General features: G+C 39.8%; 1 protein-coding gene across 12 annotated transcripts in view; it reads right to left on the bottom strand.

The window, feature by feature from the left end:
* Positions 1-20,179, bottom strand: part of magi2b (membrane associated guanylate kinase, WW and PDZ domain containing 2b) — a 109,823-nt gene that overhangs the window by 55,062 nt on the left and 34,582 nt on the right. For all 12 annotated transcript variants that reach the window (XM_015047543.1, XM_015047533.1, XM_015047534.1 and 9 more), the window contains exon 3: positions 1,999-2,118. In XM_015047543.1, coding sequence (XP_014903029.1) covers positions 1,999-2,118 — 120 coding nt within the window. The remainder of the gene's footprint in view (positions 1-1,998; positions 2,119-20,179) is intronic.

The raw sequence follows: 20,179 nt of genomic DNA, 5'->3' as shown, positions 1-20,179 counted from the left end.
TAAAAAAAAAAAATACCAGCAAGGATCAAAGGTGAGGTTATCTCTGAGGAAAAGATGGCAGTTTGTGCAATTATTTCTCACAGCACTCATGGAGTACCAGAGCGTAAAATGTCTTGATTTTGCAATAATACCTGGTCAAAATGTTTGATGAAACTAAAAAGATCAGACAGTGCAGGTCGAAAGTTTCCATACCCTCACCCAAAGCCCCAATCTGATTATTTTAATGGTGCGTTTGAAGCATTATTTACTTTTCTTGTAAATAGTCTGTCGCTGGTTTTCATGCACGGATTTACATGCGTATCCAGTATTTTTCTTTTTTTTTTTAATTACCCTACTCAGTTGCACATTTCCTCTTACTCTACAGGTGTTTATCCTTGTTGTGTGAATCTGCAGGCTCCCACCATCCTTTGCTTGCTGGTGCCACTCCAGAATCTCCCCACAGCGGGACAATAAAGGATGCCATAATATTCTGTTCTATGCTAATTTTTAACTTAATGAGAATATTCTCTGATTTGCATAGAGAAAATACAATCCACCCACTTCAGCTGTCTGCAACCATTGGCTTTTTAGGGCCTGAATTGTGGCTGTTAATACATCCAGGCCTAAATGCAATAAAACGTAACAGTGCCTTCATAACAGTGTTAGGATCCTGCTGGGTTTCCCAACAGGACAACAGCTCAGGCATCCTTCCTATTAAAATAAATTATGGAGAAAGCAGGAAATCAATCAATATGAGCTGTACCATTTCTGATAAAAGATAAGAGGGCTTTTCCTGGCAAAACTAGATTTCTGCTTTTTCTTTTATGTCAGACTAGGCAGTCTGACTCTTGACTGGGTTCCCTTTTTCATAACTAAAACACTTAATAGAGGAAAATATACCGTCGTTTGTAGTTGTAAATCCAACAGAAAATTAAAGAATTACATAATATAGAGCATCAAAGTACAAGCCTTTTATTGATCTTTCTAGAGACCATAAACTTGTGAGTGTTCTTTGATGCATTTAAGAAATGGGAGTAAAATCAAATTGTTCTGTATTTTACTCTCTGATAACCAACCAGAGCTGATCAAGCAGATATTCTGGCCTTTGACAGATTTATCGCTGGCAGCCTGATAAAGGCTAGAAACTTTCTGTGGCTTCTCTGAAAGTTGTTTAACGACTTTGACAAAGTCAAACCTGTGCACCCGGCTCTCGTTTTTAAAACTCATCATAGGTTCAATAATCACTCCAGTCTGGAAATATAATCAGTCCAAACACACCAATAAAAGTCCAAAATTTCTATCAAATCATGATTTGACTTCACTCTCAACTTTTACAGACACGTCCTTGTTTTTATTTACTTACCTTAAATCCTCCGCCCTCTTTTTCTCCCTTTTCCTAATTCAATCTGAATCCCAAAATGAGTTGCAGCACCTCCAGTGCAGCCAGACAGCCTCCCCAAACAGACACAACTAAGCTCTCTGTTGGGGGGAAACGTACTCTGTAGCCCCACAGGAAAAAAAAATAAAAAAAAATGGAAGAAGCAAACGACCGTGATGTGAACATGTGTAGAAGGGAAGGCACACATGACCACGCTGATGACTGTAACCTCTTCACATGCACATTTACACGCAACATTTATGTGAGCGTGCTCGGCCGTGCTCGCTGTTAAAATCTCTTCTGGGCAAATGAACCAGCTAATCGTCCATCTGTAGATGTTTCCCTGACAGTAGCAAAGCAGAGATGCACAGACTTGAGATGACATGCAACTGGCATTGCTTCAGCTAACACACACACACACACACACACACACACACACACACACGTTCTCAACAATGACTGAAAGCTATAAAACTGAAGCCTCGGTGTGTTTACTGAAGCTGCGTACAAGAGCATCACCTGACACATCTGATTAGTCAAGTAAAGATGCAGCAGCACGAGCGTTCGGAACGAGAGAAACGGCTCGACTGACACGTGAGTTCCTCCAAACCAACACCTGTGCTTGTCTCCTCGGTGCTCACCTTCATAGGTTCCACTCTCTAGCAGGGCTCCACTTTGCTCCAATTCCATAAAACGCTCCACGCTCACAAAATTGTAGTCCACCCCTGGCACCTCCCCCTCCTTAGGCTGCCTGGTGGTACCTGCAGAGCGAGAGGAAGAGAAAAACAGAGTCAGAGGGGTCATTACAGCCAAATAGGACACTTGAGAAGAAAAGGCAGGAAGGCAGGGGAAAGAGCCAAGAGGAAAGGAAGAAATAAAGAAGAAGGGGGCTGGACAGGAAAAGATGGCAGATTTGAGGCTACAAAGTGTACGGGAGGAAGTGGGAGGGGAAAGGAAATGGAAGTGAAGAGGCTGATTGAAGAGTCATTGCCTCCGATCGCCAAAGATCCATTCACAAGATTCTGACGGGGCGACAGTCAGAGGCGAGTAGCGAGGAGCGGCAAACAGCAAAGCACAGTCACTCAGTCCCTAAAAGCCAATCTGGTGCCACTTTAGTAATATGACTAAATCAATATGGCAGTTTTTCCAGGCATAAGTCAACCTCCCCCACCCCAATGCACTGCACACAATGCTGCACCGATTGGATTGTTGTCAAAGCAGCAGGGAATGCAGAGGCCCCACATTACCATGCTGCAATTAGAGTCTTCCTCCGTCAGTGCCCTGGAGATCTTCATCAGTGCAGCAGTGTTAGGTTTGTGTGTAACGGCAGCGATGGGAGTTTTGAGTTTAATGAGGTGGTGTGTTTGTGTCACTGCCAAGTGGACTTTCACTCAGGCCCAGTGAAGTCTGCTGGTGTTGATCCCTGATCTCTATCGATCCTGCCAGAAAACAGTCACTGGCCTGGCAAAGTAAAAGGAAGTCTGGGTTATTTTCACCATGCAGCTGGGGTGGGAGGTATGGAGTTAAAGTTTTATCATAATATTCTGTGGTACTGTCATGATAACAATAAAAGTGACGATCAGAACCGTTTACTGCTTCTTTTTCAGGTTTAAAAGAGGCTACGACTGCGTGTCGCCGCGATAACAGCCCCACAAACACAAATACTGCTAAACATTCCTGTTTGCAAGATGTTTCTTTAGGATAGGACACCAGTCACATAAAAAATTTATTTAATCATAGTCATATTTTCAAATGTATTGATATGTATTGATGTGTTCATTAAACTAACAGTGGAAAAAATAGTAAAACTAACAGTCCCAATAATAAGCACAGGTTTTAAAATAAAAAAAAACATTCATTGCAAATTATCATGACAACAATGAATCTAAATTCTTAACATGACAAGAAATTTATCACCATAAATGACAAACAGTACAATAAAAACCCATCCCTACCAATGTAGTGACACCTCAGGTAGTCACCAAAGCTTTATGTGTGCAGGAATGAGGTCAGGGGTGTAAACTGGCTTCCTGGCACGAAAGCAGAACTGTGATGAAGATTAGAGCAGCAGGTGACGGATGTGCTGCGGACCCGCGTATGGCGCTCACACATATGCACATTAACTCTCCCTGGAGTGTGATATCTTAATCATTAGATTGCTATTGATTGTCTGTCACCACTTCGCTCCCATGGCGTGTCCACCCAACATTCCCAACAGTATCTTGTCACCGCTGGGAGTGAGGATGGGAGCTTATCCACGTAATGAGAAAACAGGGAATGCTCAGAAATCAGATACTGAGAGTTTCTTTCATGAGCAGTGATGCAGAAAAAGTGTTTATCACACTTAAATGTAAAACAAAGCTTTGACATCAGACTAAGACGGTCGAGGTTAATGCAAAAAGCAGCTTCAGAACGATGGTTTCATTTATTCAGAGAAAAGAAGTGAATGATTCCCCTTCTTAAATCACAAAATAAATATAATTTTATTAGCCACACAAGGCCTAATTAAACAAGACAAATCTAACAATAAAAATAACAAAATCTTTAGAATTTAAATTAAAACTGAGGAAATTTTTTGTTTTAATTTTGAAGAGGTCTGTGTTTTCATTACTTCCCTGCTAATCTGGATTATTAGCAGCATCTAAATGCTACAGCCAGAAACTGATATAATGAATCAATAAACAATTATCACATTGTATTCAGTTATCCATGCCTTCTAAATATAGATGTTTTTCTTTTCCTTCCTGTCTGTTTAGAAACTTTGTCTAGACTCCAAATGTTGTAATAAAACCAAAACCTGACAGAAAATAACTTGTTTTCCATTATTCACCGTGTGAGAAGTATTGATTTATTTTTGTGGCAATCCGTTAGGCTGCATTGAACATTTTTTTATATTGAATTGCATTATATCACGAGGTATAATAAATATCCTCCCCACCCCCACGAGTTGACTCATTTGTCCTCTGACTCAGTCAGTGCAAACGCTTAACATGAAATGTTTCACAAAGATAGAGCGCATCGAAAAGCCTATTTTATCATAATTACACTGCAAATCAAGCTACGTCTATAACATTCATTTTATTTGAGTAATTTTTCAGCCTGAATTGAAAAACATAAACTTGCTGACCTGTTTTCCTGCACAATAAACATCTGTGTTAAGATATTCTGCAGGTACTTGCAATGAGTTCCACTCTGCGCGCTGAGCTCTGGGTCAAACTAATAAAACCAAAATCTCAAAAAAGCAGCAGCCAAGCATGTGTGGCTCTGAATACTGCAGCAGCTCAGATCGGCTCAGCCAGGCGGGGCTGGTCGCCTTCCAGTGGGTACAGCTATTGATCTGTAAGATCAGAATGAAATTATTCTCCAGCCCACACCGGAGTAGGCAGAGCCTGCAGGAATACTGATGACCTGCTGATGGCCTTCTCCCACAGCTTCCTTTGCTGGACACACCGGCCGAACACAGGCAGGGAGGGGAAAGCGTCTCGTTGGATGTGAGCTGGGATTATTGATCCACATCCAGAGTTTGATATAAGCAGATAGGCTGACGCTTCCTCTTTTTCCTTTGGTTTAGCACATTACCTGGTTCTCTGCTTTACTACTTGCTCTTAATAGTCCCCACTGCTTATGGTAAATACCGACAAAGTAAATCTTTTCATTAAGCAGAAAAATCCATACTGTGTTTCTTCTGCTCTGGTTGCCACCCTTCTGTCTTTATCTTGCCAATTTAGTTTCTGAGACGAAACAAGGAGGACAGAGATGGTCAAATAAAATCTATAACTCACAGGACACTGGTGGACAAAGGCAGGACATTCCTTCGAGAGACTTCTCAGAAATGTCCGATGTTGCGTTCAAAATAGTAGATGTGAGTAGGCCTGTCACAATAAACAATAAATCAATTAATCAAATGATAAATTAAAAGAAACTCAACGATTTTTACTGGCTTGATTTATATTTTTCTCTTTTCTATCTCTTTTTAACAAAAACTGAACGATAAAAGTCTTCAGTCTGGTGCTTTGGTCTCAATTATCCCTTTATCTGAAGAATAAATTTGTTTACACAGACTTTATACCTAATTTTATTTACTGTTTCTGTTTTCTTTATTTATTTTGGATATTTCAAATGTCTTCCAATGTTCATTAGAATTTAAAGTTTATTGAGCCTTGACAATACGTTCTTGCATTATTATGCCATTATTACTATAATATTACTTGAAAATGGTCTCAAAACAACAATATTATTGTTTATCACAATAAGTTCTGGGGCAATTTATCGTCCAGCAGAATTTGTTATCGTGACAGGCTTAGATGTGAGCATAAAGTTGGTACAGCTGCAGCTCAAAATTCTGATAAAAGTTTAATTTCCATACACGCAAATGCATTCTAGGCTATTTTCTTTATAAATTCAAACATTTAGTTTCCTAAAGTAGGAACTAAATGTCTGTGGGGACATGCAGTCGACTAGTTTCTGGTGCCTGTGTTGGAACTGAATTGAATTGAATTGAATTGAATTGAATTGAATTTTCTGCACTTCCTGGTTTTCACTCAGAAACAGAATTATTTTGAATTTCAATCTGAGCATTGGGATGGCCACAACAATCTGGTTGCATTTGAACCAGGATGCTGCTTTCTTAGCGGTGTGCTTGGGATTGTTGTCGTGTTGAAATCCCTCCTTTGGTATAAGGCGAGACAATCTCTTCATGTTTCTGGAGAGATAAATGAGCCATCACAGAAATATGCCCATACCATAATACCTACCTCTAAATGCTCCTCAGTGTAAACTCAGTTTTTAAGGGTTGGATTAAAAGTTATCAAGATCTAAACATAATCTTGCCGTCACTAGATCGTAAAATGTCTCACCTTTTCTCTTTAGGGGCAAATTTACTGAACATATTTAGGACTTTTTTAGTCATAGAGAAAACTCTCAGTGCTTTTTTGTTTGTCATAAACAGCAAATGGTCACACATTCTTGCAGGAATACACACACAGTCAGGTAAGTGTGTGTTTATTGTTTAGTTTTTCTTTTTAATAGGATTTCGTATTTTTTACATTTTTAAGTATTTAAGATCATTTTAGATCATTTTCTGCCATTTATAAGTTTTCTCTTCCCTAACCAAGTTTTTCCTCTAACCATGCAGCTTTTGATTAATGTTTAAAATGACACATTGTACTGGGATTTTGTGAGAGAAATGCACTATAACCAGCATGTACAACATCTGCTGTCTTCCTTCCTAAACTGGGTCAGCTTCTTTGACTACTGCTTGTTTCAAATGAATAATATTCCTGACAGAACATATTTTATTTTTTTTTTTAATCACAGTCAGCAGGATTTATGTCATGAGTTTTCTATTCCTCTAATGCACCTACATGTAAATTATTTCTCAGGTAGACAAATAATTTCTACCAACAACAGAAGTTGATCTGGTTAGAGATGCTGGACTGGTATTATTTTATACATGACTGCAAATAGCTTTATGCAAAATGGTGCAGTAATTATTAATGGGCACGACAAGCTGCACAAGCAAATAAAAAAAAAAAGACAGCAGACTGCACAGTCAAGAAAGTGATGCCCTCCTGGAGGCAAAAGCATTTCTGCTGTTAACTATTGATTGGATGTCGTGCTCTTACTAATAAAGGGATAAAACAGGCTGCAGGCCAAAAAAGGTGTTCGCTTTGCAATCAGACAGCGTGGCCAAACCTCTTAGAGGTGAGTAGGAGTCTAAACGGAGCAGAGATTTATGGCTTAAATGCTTTAAATATATAATAGCAATGAAAAGTTTCAAAGCTGCCACTTTAGAGGATGAAGACTTTCGCTGGTCCAAACCATGACAACTAGCTACTATAAAACATTCTCACATGGGGGAGGGCAGGTGTGTGTGTGTGTGTGTGTGTGTGTGTGTGTGTGTGTGTGTGTGCGTGTGAAAAAAAGGAGAGAGAGATTACTTAGAAACACAACAAGGAAAGTCAATTTAGAAGTAAAGCTGAAATAACTGATGCACTGAAATAACTCAGCTGGGTGTCAAACGATAAGAGGACAAAGACCTTTACTGAATAATGGACTGGCAGAGAAAAACAAAAGAGGCACCAGCAGACATGGAGTCATCGAGGAAGAAGCTCGATTGGTTAACCCTGCAGTCTGCAAAGGTGCTTGAGAATGTACACATGTATTCATACGCATATTTATATAATTACACAGGAAGTCACCGAGAGGGAGAAGCAGAGCGGCAGTGACTAGGAGCTAAAAATAGCTCTATCGATGGGCTGATTATCATAATAAAGGGGTGGAGGAAAAGGCGGTCCAGTAATACAGTCTCAGCACGAGTACGTGTGGGAACAAAGAAGTGGTTCTTTTATATTAAAAGCTAATACTTTAATCTATACACACAGAGCTACTGACATAATTATGTCCTCTAGAGCCTTGAGATTCACTGTTAGAAAAAAAAAATCCCTTTGTGTAAAACATTTGCGTTATGAATATGTGGGGCGATTGTACAGTAATTGGAGTGTGTAACAAACTCTAATGAATAAGAGTGGATGCGGTCGGTCCCTGGTCGGGCTCCTAGCTCAGTCTCTCACAGCATCTCATCCATCACCGGCATCAGGCTGTCCTGGGAGTTCACTGGATTTATTACAAAGTCTATTGTAACACCAAAATCCAACGGCGACTAAAAATACTCTCCAAGAGGTGAACAGGTGTGCCGCTCTCTTGCAATAATCCCCAGGTGTGTTCAGAAGAGGATTTTATACATGAAGGTGCACACACGTATTAGCGCACGTCTCCTGTGTGTTAATGAACGTCAAGCGAAATGTCGCCGCGGTGCACAGACTGCGTGTTCGGATGCCTGTTCAGCTGAATCGGCACAGGCTGCTTTTTGTTCTCCTCTTTAACCTTGCTCAATTCAAAGTCTGCGAACCAGTAAACAAAAACCACTTCTAGATTCCTCTGGGTCCCTAATCCAATCGGCCTTAAATGCATCTAGGATTGAACTGTATAACCCTTAAAGCTGCAGGCCAAACTCTTCTGTAGAGACTGTCAAGCTCACTTTGGGTGCAGCTTAGAGAAAAATACATGTGCTTAAAAATATGTTTTAATTGTGTTGCATCAGAAAAATCACAGAAAGTGAAGGTTTCGCTTCACTTGTGTCTTTCCCTGCAGGCCCTGACAACTGTAGTTACCAACGGCGTGTTAGAAGAATCCTAATTTGCAAAGAAAGTATAAATGCTCATGTCTACCCAAACATCTTTAGCAAAGGTAATTGGAAATAAAGGAAAGTTTTGCTAACAAAAACAAAGAATCAAACAGAGGGGGAATGCTCACTCTTTAAAACCGTGAGCTTGTGTACCAGGAATCTTTTCGTGGCATAGCAAGCAGCAGAGTAACAACAGCAGAGAGGAGGACAGACCGTCTCCCTGTCTGTCTCTCTCTCTCTCTCTCTCTGTCTGTCTGTCTAATTGCCTTGCTGTTTTAAATTGGCCTCCTCTTGTTTCCAATTTACCTCATTTCTCTTCCCATCCATTTGTTCCCGTGTTGGTGTTCTCTGTCCCCATTACTCCCTTTCTCTGTCTTTTTTAATCCACTCTCCTGTTTCCCTCATTATGCTCTCATCTTCCTCTCTCTTGCTCTCTTTCTTCCACGGGGCTCATCCCGTCTTTCCTCCGTCCCAGCTGGCAGATGTGAAGCATGACAGCAGGTCTGCAGAGAAGGTATGATCGAGCTCACATACTGGCATCCTTATTTACACTACAAAGTCCGAGCTGCAGATGCAGCGGTGCGACATGGCAGCACTCCGACGACAACATGTCACCACCACCTGGGAAACAGACTCGCCATGGTAACAAGCAGCTACATCTACATTTGCTGTACCAAAGTAATATTTATGTCAGACATGCCGCTCGGTGTTACAAGTTTCTGCCTCTCAGTTTAAGCACTTTCTCCTGCGCGTAGCTACAGGTCACTGCCTTGCACAACAATCAATTACTGTCACATCCTCGCCACCGAGAGCTCACACCTGGTTACCTCATAGTCATTCAACTGGTGTTCCAGCAGACAGGTCTGACTCTGATTGGAGCTGCAGGCCTCACCTCCCCATGCTAATTCCCGTTCTGGTTTGAGGATGTGCTCAGATTTAGTCGAGTTGAAGTCAGCATGGAGATAAATTGCAGACTTCAGGCAGACCAGAGAGTGACCTTTCCTACTGTGCACTAATTTATAACTAATGCGCCACAAAGTAAGACTGAAATAACATGGTTTCCATACTCCGTGCTGCCACGGAGGTTCCACTTATGCTTTTCAAAGTTGTAGGGCTATAAGATTTGGCAGTTTGTAGCCACTGTAAACATGAGTTGGGGGCGCTGCCAGCAGCTCACTTGGATTTTAAGTGACGAGACGCTGTAAAACAGATCAGAAAAAAAGCACAAAATAGACAAAATCTTATTATCTAAGAATGATTTTGTGGGGGGGAAAAAAACACTTTTAAACCACCTTTACATCACTATTTGCAGGAAAGATTCTTCCTCTACGGACAAAAAGCTACATCTATAACCAGAATCCCTCAGCCTTTAGTAGAAATATTCAGTTATGAACAATGCACTTCAATCAGGATCAAGACTAATTCCCTTTCCAAGTTAAAAACCAGGCTTCAACAAAGCTCGATTCTCTGGTCCAGCATATTGAGCTGAGACACAACAGTGCTGCTTGATGTAACCAGCAGGGCTGTGACATTGAGAAATTACCTTTGTACTGAGGTGTCTCCTGTGGCGATGGAAATCAGCCGCAATAGCCTGAAAAGCATCTTTATTAGTCTGTAGAGCTGAGTGACTGACATAGGACGACAGAGCGGGTCATGATGGCACACCAGTTTGGTATTCAGAGTGTGTGTGTGCGCAAGAAAACACCAATCAGAGCAAGCAATTAGGATTTCAGAGGTGTTGCTGCTTACTGACCATGATAGGGACTCATTGCTCTAATCATAGACTAACACTGAGTGGAGAAGTGTGAAGATAAATACTCAACTCGAGTGAGAGCATCGACCTAAACAAAAGCAAAAAAAAAAAAAGAAACAAAACGCTTTTCCAGACATTTAAGATAGAAAGCAATTTGCAAACAACGCAAATTCATTAATCACGTTCAATATTTGCGGTTTTCGTTCACGAAATCCCCTCGCTGTCTCTTTCATCTGTGCAACAGCATTAATCCATTGTGCCAATCAAACTGCAGGGAGCACAGAACCACATCAAAGCATGTCAGGCAGGACTTTAACAAGAGCAAGCCAGCAGGCAAATCACCCCTTTAAGAAGAGTCCCTGGGGGATGATGTACTTCTTTTTCTCTCTCCTCTCATAGAAACACACATGCGTACAGAAGCAACACAGAACGGCATGCAACACTCAAATGATTCATTTATCAGCCCGCCCTATTAAATCTCAGCACGCAAACAGAATAATCAATGCAACAGGAGTTAAAAAAAAAGAGACATCCACAGATAAGTGTAGTGTGTTTTTGTGCACATACAATAAACTCTCCCACAGATCCAAACACAAAGGGAATGAATCGTATCTTTATCAGTTCATTGAACCATTATGATCATGACTAGCATCCCTAAAATGACTGCCAGCGAGGAATCTGGTAAATATGACAGCTTCCTTTGCTGAGGAAATAATTACATAGGCACTGACTGACTGTTGGCTCGAAGCAGCAGATTTTGGCCCAGCATATTTATAGCAAGTGTCCATTTGACTTTCACGTCAATAGCAAAATGAATTCAAGTATAAGTCAGCTTCATAGCAAAAGGTCAGTTAGCCAAAATATTCTGCATGAGTGTGACGTCGACAGAGGCGAGCAAGGAAAACCGCAGCCTGGCAGCTGATTAATGTCCATTAATGTGTTTTGACAAGATGGAGACGGCTTTTAAATGCAAACAGAAATGAAACAAATAGTTCAAAGTATTTTGCTAGCTAAGATGTAGATGATGATCAAACATTATGAGGTGTGACATCAGTAAATCAGCAATGAAAAAAAATCTAATAAAACCAATTTAAAACAATTACATTAGAGTACATTTATAGCTGATCGCTATAAAGACATATTTACATAAATGATTGATTTAATGTCACCATCGGTGCAACACAAAAGATTGATGTATTTTTTGAACTAGCCTTGATCAGTGCTGCTTCTGACAAAACTATTCATGCATCTTGGATTTTTCCATCTTCTGTCATAAACTTTAATATGTTTATTCAGTGTTATATAACACAAAACAGATCGGGAAAGGAAAAACATGCATGGTTTTAAACTGTCTTCTCAAATAAAACTTTAAAATGTGGGGAGTTCATTTGTATTTCTCTCCTTCTCTGACATCTCTTAATAAAATCAACTTCCAGCCTGGCCTTGGCTTTCCTACGCAGCTCTGCTATATTCTTGACTCTCAGCCCTGATTGAAATTGAGATATTTTGCAAGAGATGAATGGACAGAAATGTCTGTCTGCAGATGTACAGAGCTGGTAGAAACCTGAAAATATTTGCAGCTGTAAATGAAATAAAATGCGGTTCCAGAAAGTTTCTGACTCAGGGAGAAGGGGGCTGATTGTAAATGAATGCCACACTTTCAAGTTTATTTTAAGCAAAATAAATAAAAACATATTTTATTCTTTTTTTTTCCACTTCACTGCATCACTTTGTGTTGGTCTTTCAAACAAAATCAACAAAAGGCACTTTGATTATTACATGAACAAAAGGGAAAAGGGACACAAATAAAGGATTTAATGTTGGCTAAAAGATTAATAAAGTCAGAAAAAAAGAAAGTACAAATCTTTTGTTTTCTACATACATATTCTACATATTCTACATTTCTACATATTTCAAATTAAACTAATGTTTTTCTATTTGGTTTGATTGTTTTTTTAAATAAGCAAAAGACACAGTGATACTAGATTTGAATACAAATATATCACAGACTTCCTTTTAAGAGGCATCCTCAAAATGTTATAATTTATTTATGTAGGTAGTGGAAAGAAATGTCCAATTTTAGAAAAATTTCAGGAAGAGTGAAGAAATACCAGTGAAATCAAATTTAAAGATTTAAAAGAAAGGCTGCCATCTTGAAAACAAAAGCTAAATAAATAAAAGATGACAAGGAGGAACTTTCCAAAGCATCCAAGCTCGTTGAAACGTTAAAATTAAAACAGATTAAAGAATCACTAAAGAAAACAAAACTGTTCCCCGCAACATGTTTCCTTATTTAGCTCAAGACAAGCAGTCACAAGGACAAGTGTTGCAAGTTCAAGTGTAAACGTTCATTTTATTAAACATCAATAGTATTTAATGTTTTGCCTTCTATTGCTTTACTTTCTAATCGTTAAGGTAGAGCGCTCTGTCTAATAGACCTGGCATGAAAATTAACAGTATGTTTTAAAATATCATGCATTCATCAGGGTTATAAAGGTCTCTTTCTCCCTCCGCGCATCATTTCCTCACATCATTATGATAGTCATCTTCATTACTGCTATCATTATCAGACGCGTGCGTCATACGCCATCACGATCTCCACCCTATGCATCCTGGCTCTGTTCCCCATTAACATCTTTATGTGCCCCTCCTCTGTGTCTCCACCGGAGGATTCCCTGTCAGAGGCTGCAGAGCTGCCGGGCAGCCCGAGTCCAGAACGCTGGATGTGAACCGACAGAAGCTGCATGTATTTATAGGCTATCTGAGTACAGAAATGCGCTGCTCACTGTTCGGGCTATTTATAGAGCCTCTTTGCTGATGTCTCTGCGTATAGAGCAGGAGAAGAGATGCTTCCCCTGGGAATTACTTACGAGACGCCCTCATATCTGCCTTCTTCCTCCGTTCGGAGCACGTCCGCTCTCCCAACAGCCTCCGTCCTCTTGTTTTACACTTTCCATCCTCTTTTTTCCTGCCTCTCTGCCTGTCTTCTCCCCTTTTCCCCATCTTCTAGGAGTCTAAAGTAGCTCATGTCTACATTTATCACCATCCCTTCCCCCACAGTCTGTTTTCTGATCCCATTCTTTCTTTTATCTCATTTTTTTTTCTTTGACTTTCTGATTCTTTCAGTCTATTTTAACAATCTCATCTCCACTTTCAAACAGAAGACGCTGTTCGTCTTGAAGGGGTCAATTATGCCCTAACATTTAAAATAAATTTTAGTCCAAAAGCACAAGAATATAGTCATTGTTGCAATTATTGTAGAACTTTTCTACATTTGCTTTTCCAGCGCATGCAGCGCCTTGTCAAGGTGTTTGTGTCTCGAGACCTTTTCCTCGTTTTGTCGCATCACAAACACAGACTTCACTGAATTTTATTTGGATTTTGTTTGACAAAAACAGTTTGTGAAAGGAAACTGAGTCATAGTTTGAATATTTTTGTAAATAAAAATCTTTAAATTGTGATGTGTGTTGCAGTTTAGCCCACCTCAGTTAGTACCAGACCATTATCTGATTTCAATATTAGTCTGGTATCAGTCTGAACTTTGACTAGGCCTTTCAAACATGTATTTACTGAATTCTCTCATCTCATCAGCTTTCCCCAACCTCCTGCAGCATGATGCTGCCACCACCATGTTTCACTATGGGGCTACTGTGTTCAGCCTAATGTGTAGTGCTTGTGGCCCAGCATGCATTAAGCCTTGAATAAACAAACGAAAAAAGAAAAACATTCTTCCATGTGTACGACGTATCGCTTGATGCAAACTGCAAACAAAACTTTATTTCAAGAATTGCTTTCTTCACATCGCTCTTCCATAAACTCCATAATTTTTCTTATAGTTGATTTCACACCAGAGTTGAGGCTCTCTGAAGCTCCTCCAAAGCTGCCATTGGCCAGAATAATCCACTGTTTTAGTCTTTTAGTGAAAAGATTATAAGTAAGAATCAGTGAAACTATTCTTGCTAATAGATCCCTTGATTGAAAGATGCCACATTACCATCACCAGAAAAGTTATGATGCTTGGCAGCATGGAAAGCTAGCTAAGCTAATTTGCTAAATTGCAAAGTACTGTGAGATCTGGGACATCCATCTTTAATGCTGCTGCACAAAATCTAAAAGCTTACTCTGCGTTGGCTTTATCTGTTGTGCTCCTCATGATGCTGCCCCCTGATGCCTTTACAGAACGCCTGGATTTACTAGGAGATTAAGACTGAGATTAAGAATGATGATTAGCTGGGCAACTTGTAAATATGATTTTATTTACGGGTGGCCAAGCAGAGGGGCACAGGGAAAAACGGCAAATAAAAAAATGTAACACATTCCTTTCACTTCACAGGTTTGTGCTACTTGGTGCTGGCCTACAACATATATTCCAATTAAAATTAAAAATGTGGAAACTCAAGGGGGCAAGAACACTTCTGCAGGGAACTGTAAGTCAGTTTTCACTCTTTAGCACATCTTCAGACACTTTTAATCTGGGAATGTCCTCCGAGTGTTAATCCTGCAACCGTTTTGCCATCTGCGCTCCAAGAGAGGTAAGTGCATGTGCAAAAGGAAAAGCCTCAATTCACAGACAAACAACCGCAGCAGCTTAAATACAAAGTCTGCAGCATGTCACTGGTATCAAAGAGAACATTCTTATATTAGGCTCATTATGTGTGGGGTGCAGCAGGCTATCCTTGAGCCCAATGACATAACAGGATGCCGTTGATGTCCGCATGTGAGCCTTCGAGCTCTGCGCACGCACACACACACACACACACATACAGATTCCCTGACAGCCAGACACACCTCCTCCCACGTCCTTGACAGCATGTTGTGATGCAGAGTGGCGTCTGCTCGTCAAGCTGACAGACCGACTCTGACAGCATGGTCAGAGCGTTGCAGACGAGAGGGGAAAAAAACAAAAACAACAAAAAAACCAAACAGTGATTGTCAAACGCTTCAATCCACGACAACAAACAGCCCCGGCGGGCAGCGCAGAGCAGCGTTCAGGACCACCATCACTGGTTTGTTAGCCATCTGACGCTGTGTCACTCTGATGCTTCAGCGACGCCTGACTACACTGAGTGTAGGACTCCCAAAAAGTCAAGCAACGCATGTAGATGAACAATACTCACATTTAACAGAGAGGGGCAACTCAAAGCACAGGGTTTCTGCATATTTTTGTTACTATACTTAACCAGATTTAAATTTCTAGATTTGTTCTGCAGTTTTTGTAACATTTTAGGCATGGAAGTACAAAAAATAGACTTAAATATGCTTGAAAAAAAGTCAAGTTTTGCTAGTTAGATCAGCTCCATTTCAAAATCTGTAACTCTTTGACTTGTCAAATAAACAAAAGAGAATAGGAGACAAGTATTTCCAAAGTGGTGGCTCCCGACCCAGAAGCTTATAGTTTTCAAAAATGCCAAAGGTGGAGTCTCATCTATCTACACTCTTTACAGGAAGTTGTCATCATATTCTGTAATTCGAGTTGATATCACCATTTCAAACAATAATAAGACAATGTGACACGAGTTATAAGATGTTGGACATATTAGGTTGTAATTGTGCCCTTATTCTACAGTTAGTATATATAGATATATTTTTTATCTATGTGTGAATCTCCACGTTTCATTTGCCTGTCACTTTGACATCTGAATTTCACCACAGAGACAATAAAGGTCATTTCTGTTATATTCTGTGGATTTAATCTGAATTCAAAAACCAAAAACCAGCTGAAACTTCAGTGGGATAATGGATCAAAAGGAAGAGATCCATACAGCATTCAGAATACAGGTTGAGGTTACAAAGAACAGAGGGAGTAATGGGAGATCAGAGATAATGCTGAGTGGAATAAGAATTGGGCACCAGAACTTGATCAGAACCCTCTTTATCATGGGAAAGCGTCCTACTGGGTTTGGTTACTGGGGTGGTGTTGAGGAAATGGTAAAAAAAAAAAAAAAATGCCTTTATGGGATGTAAAAATTTATTATTATAGTGTTGTTCATGTAACAGTGGAGTACTGGGGAACCGAAGTTTAATGTTATTATTACACTGTGATAAGATTGACGGGGCAAAAAAATATGTTTTTAGGAAAATAATTTTTTAAGAGTTTTTAAGACTCAAATAACCCCAAAACACCAAAAGGGGTCTGGGGTTGTTTAAGTTTGATTTTGGATTTTTGTTATTTTTGTCATCTTTGGTGTTCCTTAGATTTTTTACCCTGTTTTCCCCTTTTGTTCTTCTTCAGTGATTCTTGTTGTTTTTCTCGTTTCTAGTTATTTTCTGCTCTAGTGTATCATGTTTCTTTAGTGCTTGAATTATTTCCGGCGCCACTTTCTCTCTCCCTTCTCCCCCAGTTAGCTCCTGCTCTAACTACTCACACCTGTTACCCGTTTACTCATCAGCCACACCTCCCAGTATTTAAGCTCCTCACTAATTCACTAGTCACCAGTTCGTTTTGTTACCTTGCCACACCTCGTCACTCTCCGTGTCCCCACCTGGAGTCCCTTCACGTCTTCAGTTTTTGTGTTTGCTTGGATTTTTGTGTCCCCCTTTTTTTATAAGATGGATTTTGTCTTTGTTTCATTAAATTCTCTCATCTATGGTACGTTTTTACCTGCTGCTTTTGGGTCTTCTTCAACCACTAACATGACTAAGAGGATATAAAGTAACAGAAGTATGATGAGCGTCCAGTTCTATTTTTTATTGCCATAAAACCCCAAAGAAGAATAAGCAAAAAGGAAAGGACTGGGTTGACTGGATATGCAACCCAGAGAAACCATTATGTTGCCAAGTAACAAAGAGAGTAGTGGAGGTTGCCTCTCTCAGTTCTGGTGCAGCACGTATCCCTCTGTTGTAAATCCGCCTCCTACCATTCTTCAGTCTCATCTCTGGTTCAGCTGAAGACTAAACACAAACAGACTGGACCCTGAGGAGAACCTCAGAGCTGCTTTGTCAACTACAGCTCCGGTCTTTGAGGCAGAAACATCCTCAGCTGTCCCACTAATTCCTGCAAATTGAGGCTTACGATGTTCAGGGGACACCCAGGGTTGATCTGTGCGCTCTGATGTTTCTTTCGCAGCCCAGTGTGACAGTACTTAGCTGCTGGTGGAGGAAAACTTCATTTTGTAAATGCGAATTACACTTTTTCTTCAGAGATACTTTTAACTTGTGGATAAACGCTGCTGATTTTCCATCCTACAGTGGAGTGAAGGACTCAGATTTTAACAACCACATGTCCCCTTCAGCTTGAATTTAAAATCATGTAGATAACAGACAAGTAGTAACATGTCACTGCTGTGATTTTTGATTAAATGTGCATTAACACAGTAGAAACTGCTCAACTGCAACTGTCGTTTTGCAAAACTTTTCACCACAAAGGACTACTAGAAAGCAACACTTGGTAGGTTATTACACTTTAATATTACCTTAAAATCATATTTGCCCTAAAGTGGATGAACACTCCCCTGACCCTGATGGAGCTGCTAAAGCTCACGGTGAATGACGGGAACGTGTCGATGAAGGAAAAATGATAAGAGTTGGATAAATACATCTTAACTGCAATCAGTGCTGTCATTTCAATCTACAATAATTATATCACAATCACATGTTTTCCCAAGAGCTTTTAAAGGCTTCGTTTATTATAAATCACTGTGAAAACAACTGCATTTGTTAATCATTATGAGGCTTTAATGCTGTAAATGATAATTTTTTTCCTGCGGTTCTGAAAATGCTAAAAGGACTTCTCAGACTTTTCTCGATTGTGAAGGAAGTCTTAAAGTGATTTGTTGCAACAAAGATACAGATAAGTCAATGATTCATTCAAAAGATGAAGAGTAGGAGTTTTCATTACACTGTATAGGCTCTGTAACATGATGGACAGAGATGTAATTACTACATCATCACAGAATAATAATAATTATTCTGTTCGAATAAAAGATTGGAAGGTGACTGTAATTGAAATATCATTGCAAACCAGGGAATAATGTGAACAAAACGGGCACATGGCGTCGTGTAGGATTAGCAGAGAGAAGGTGTTAGAAGGTTTAGCCAATGCCCATTACCACGGCCGTCACTCTGTCAGTCGGCCTGAGCGGCACTAAAACACAGCCGACAGCCTGAGCCAGGCAGAAAACAAGGAGGTGCACACTGCTTCTCCAGCAAATCTACTGTCAAATTTGACGCTGGTGTTAAACACAGCAACTAGCTGCAAAAGATACATAAATGTTCTGCATACACCGTTACCAGAGTGTTGCTACTTCAGCTTTTCACAACCTTTCCGTCCTCTGAGCGGTGAGTCACTGCCAGAGGAACTTTTATCACAATGGCTATTAATCGCTGATATTGAAATAACTTCCTCACTGTTATTGAAAACACTTTAACATACTGACGACAACAATTATCAGCCTGAATGACTGCCCTCGGGCAAAAAATTATTAAAAGGATAATAAAAAGTCAAATCACTTCTGCGGTTATGGCTGACTGGCGTTTAAGGCTGCTCCGACTAGAAAACTATGTTGTAAAGTATACACACTAACTTTATTAGTAGTGGTGGGACTTGATTAAGACTTTTAATCGAGTTAGTTAGAGTTTGCAGTTAATTAATGTTTTAATCAAAACAACAGGTCGACAAAATAGACATTTTCAATTCAAAAAACTTTTCCACTGATAAATAATTGAATAAATAGACATATGAGCTCAACAACAAAGGTGGTTATTGTTTATATACATATTCAGCTTCCAAGAAGGGCTGTAACTAACAATTATTTTCATTATTCTTATGATTAATTGGATGAAAACAAATAGAGAATCCCTGCAGGTGAAGCCTGGCTGCCATCGTGTTCGCGCTCCATGAAGCTAGCTAGCCCTCAGGAAGTTGACCTCAAAGAAAAGGAAGTTAGTTTTCAAAATAAAAGCATAACAAGGCAGATTTCTCATTGTGTACCTGAGTGAGGGAGACAATTTTCAGCACCTTTAGCTGTAACTTCTTTGAAAAAATACTTATTTTGAAATGTGGACTGTGGAAGTTGACATCTGAGCTGCTGCAGCATGTTTTACATTGACATGGTACTAAAGAGTTGAACAGTTTTGGTTCTAGGCTAACTCTTTTTTATACACAACAGTTTTTTCCAGCTTCACATCAGATTGTTTTGAAGCAAAAATTAAAAGCGGCGTTGTTTGCAGATGACAGGTATGTCAGGTTTACTGGTAAACCAGAAAGACAATTCAAAAGCTCTGAACTTTTATATGTTAAAAAAAGAAAGCAGGATAAAACAGATAATTAGATGGGTTTAAAAGATTAACATGTTCATCTCTATGTAATTAATTAATCAAAATGAATGTGTTATTTCTTAGTGATTAGCTAATCACATTGCAGTGACTTGGTGCAGGTTTAGTTTAGGCATCTGGATTGGATGTAGATTCCTTTCTGGACTTTAAACCAAGCAACACAACAAGAACAAGAGACTCTGAAAGTGTTATGGAGTGGTGCATCGAGTATTTCAGAAACCAAACTACCCAGAACGAGCTCAACCATCCCACTGGTTTACTGGTTTTATATCAGAGGAGGAGACAGGGTGAACTGGTTACAACCAAGATAAGCAAAATATATTGTGTGAAAATATGTGCCAGCATTGAAATCAATGGTCTGCAGCAACATTAACTCACACTGCCATTCCTGTCAGCTAAGAGAACAGGAGACTGAGACTACAATTCACACCCAAAATGTGTCAATACCAAATTACAAAAAGAGGCGATTCAGCCTTAAATTCAGCTGAGTTGCAGCAGTGATGCATCTAAAACATGCAGGACACTGAGAGGTGGAGACCCTGCTCCACCTCTCAGTGGAGGAAAGAAGAAAGGAAGGAAGGAAGGAAGGAAGGAAGGAAGGAAGGAAGGA

The sequence above is a fragment of the Poecilia latipinna genome, unplaced genomic scaffold, assembly GCF_001443285.1.
Source record: "Poecilia latipinna isolate Pla-1442-1.1 unplaced genomic scaffold, P_latipinna-1.0 Scaffold831, whole genome shotgun sequence".
In the NCBI taxonomy this organism is placed as follows: Eukaryota; Metazoa; Chordata; class Actinopteri; order Cyprinodontiformes; family Poeciliidae; genus Poecilia; species Poecilia latipinna.
Note: the sequence above shows the minus strand (reverse complement) of the source record. Positions and strands in the feature narration are given on the sequence as shown.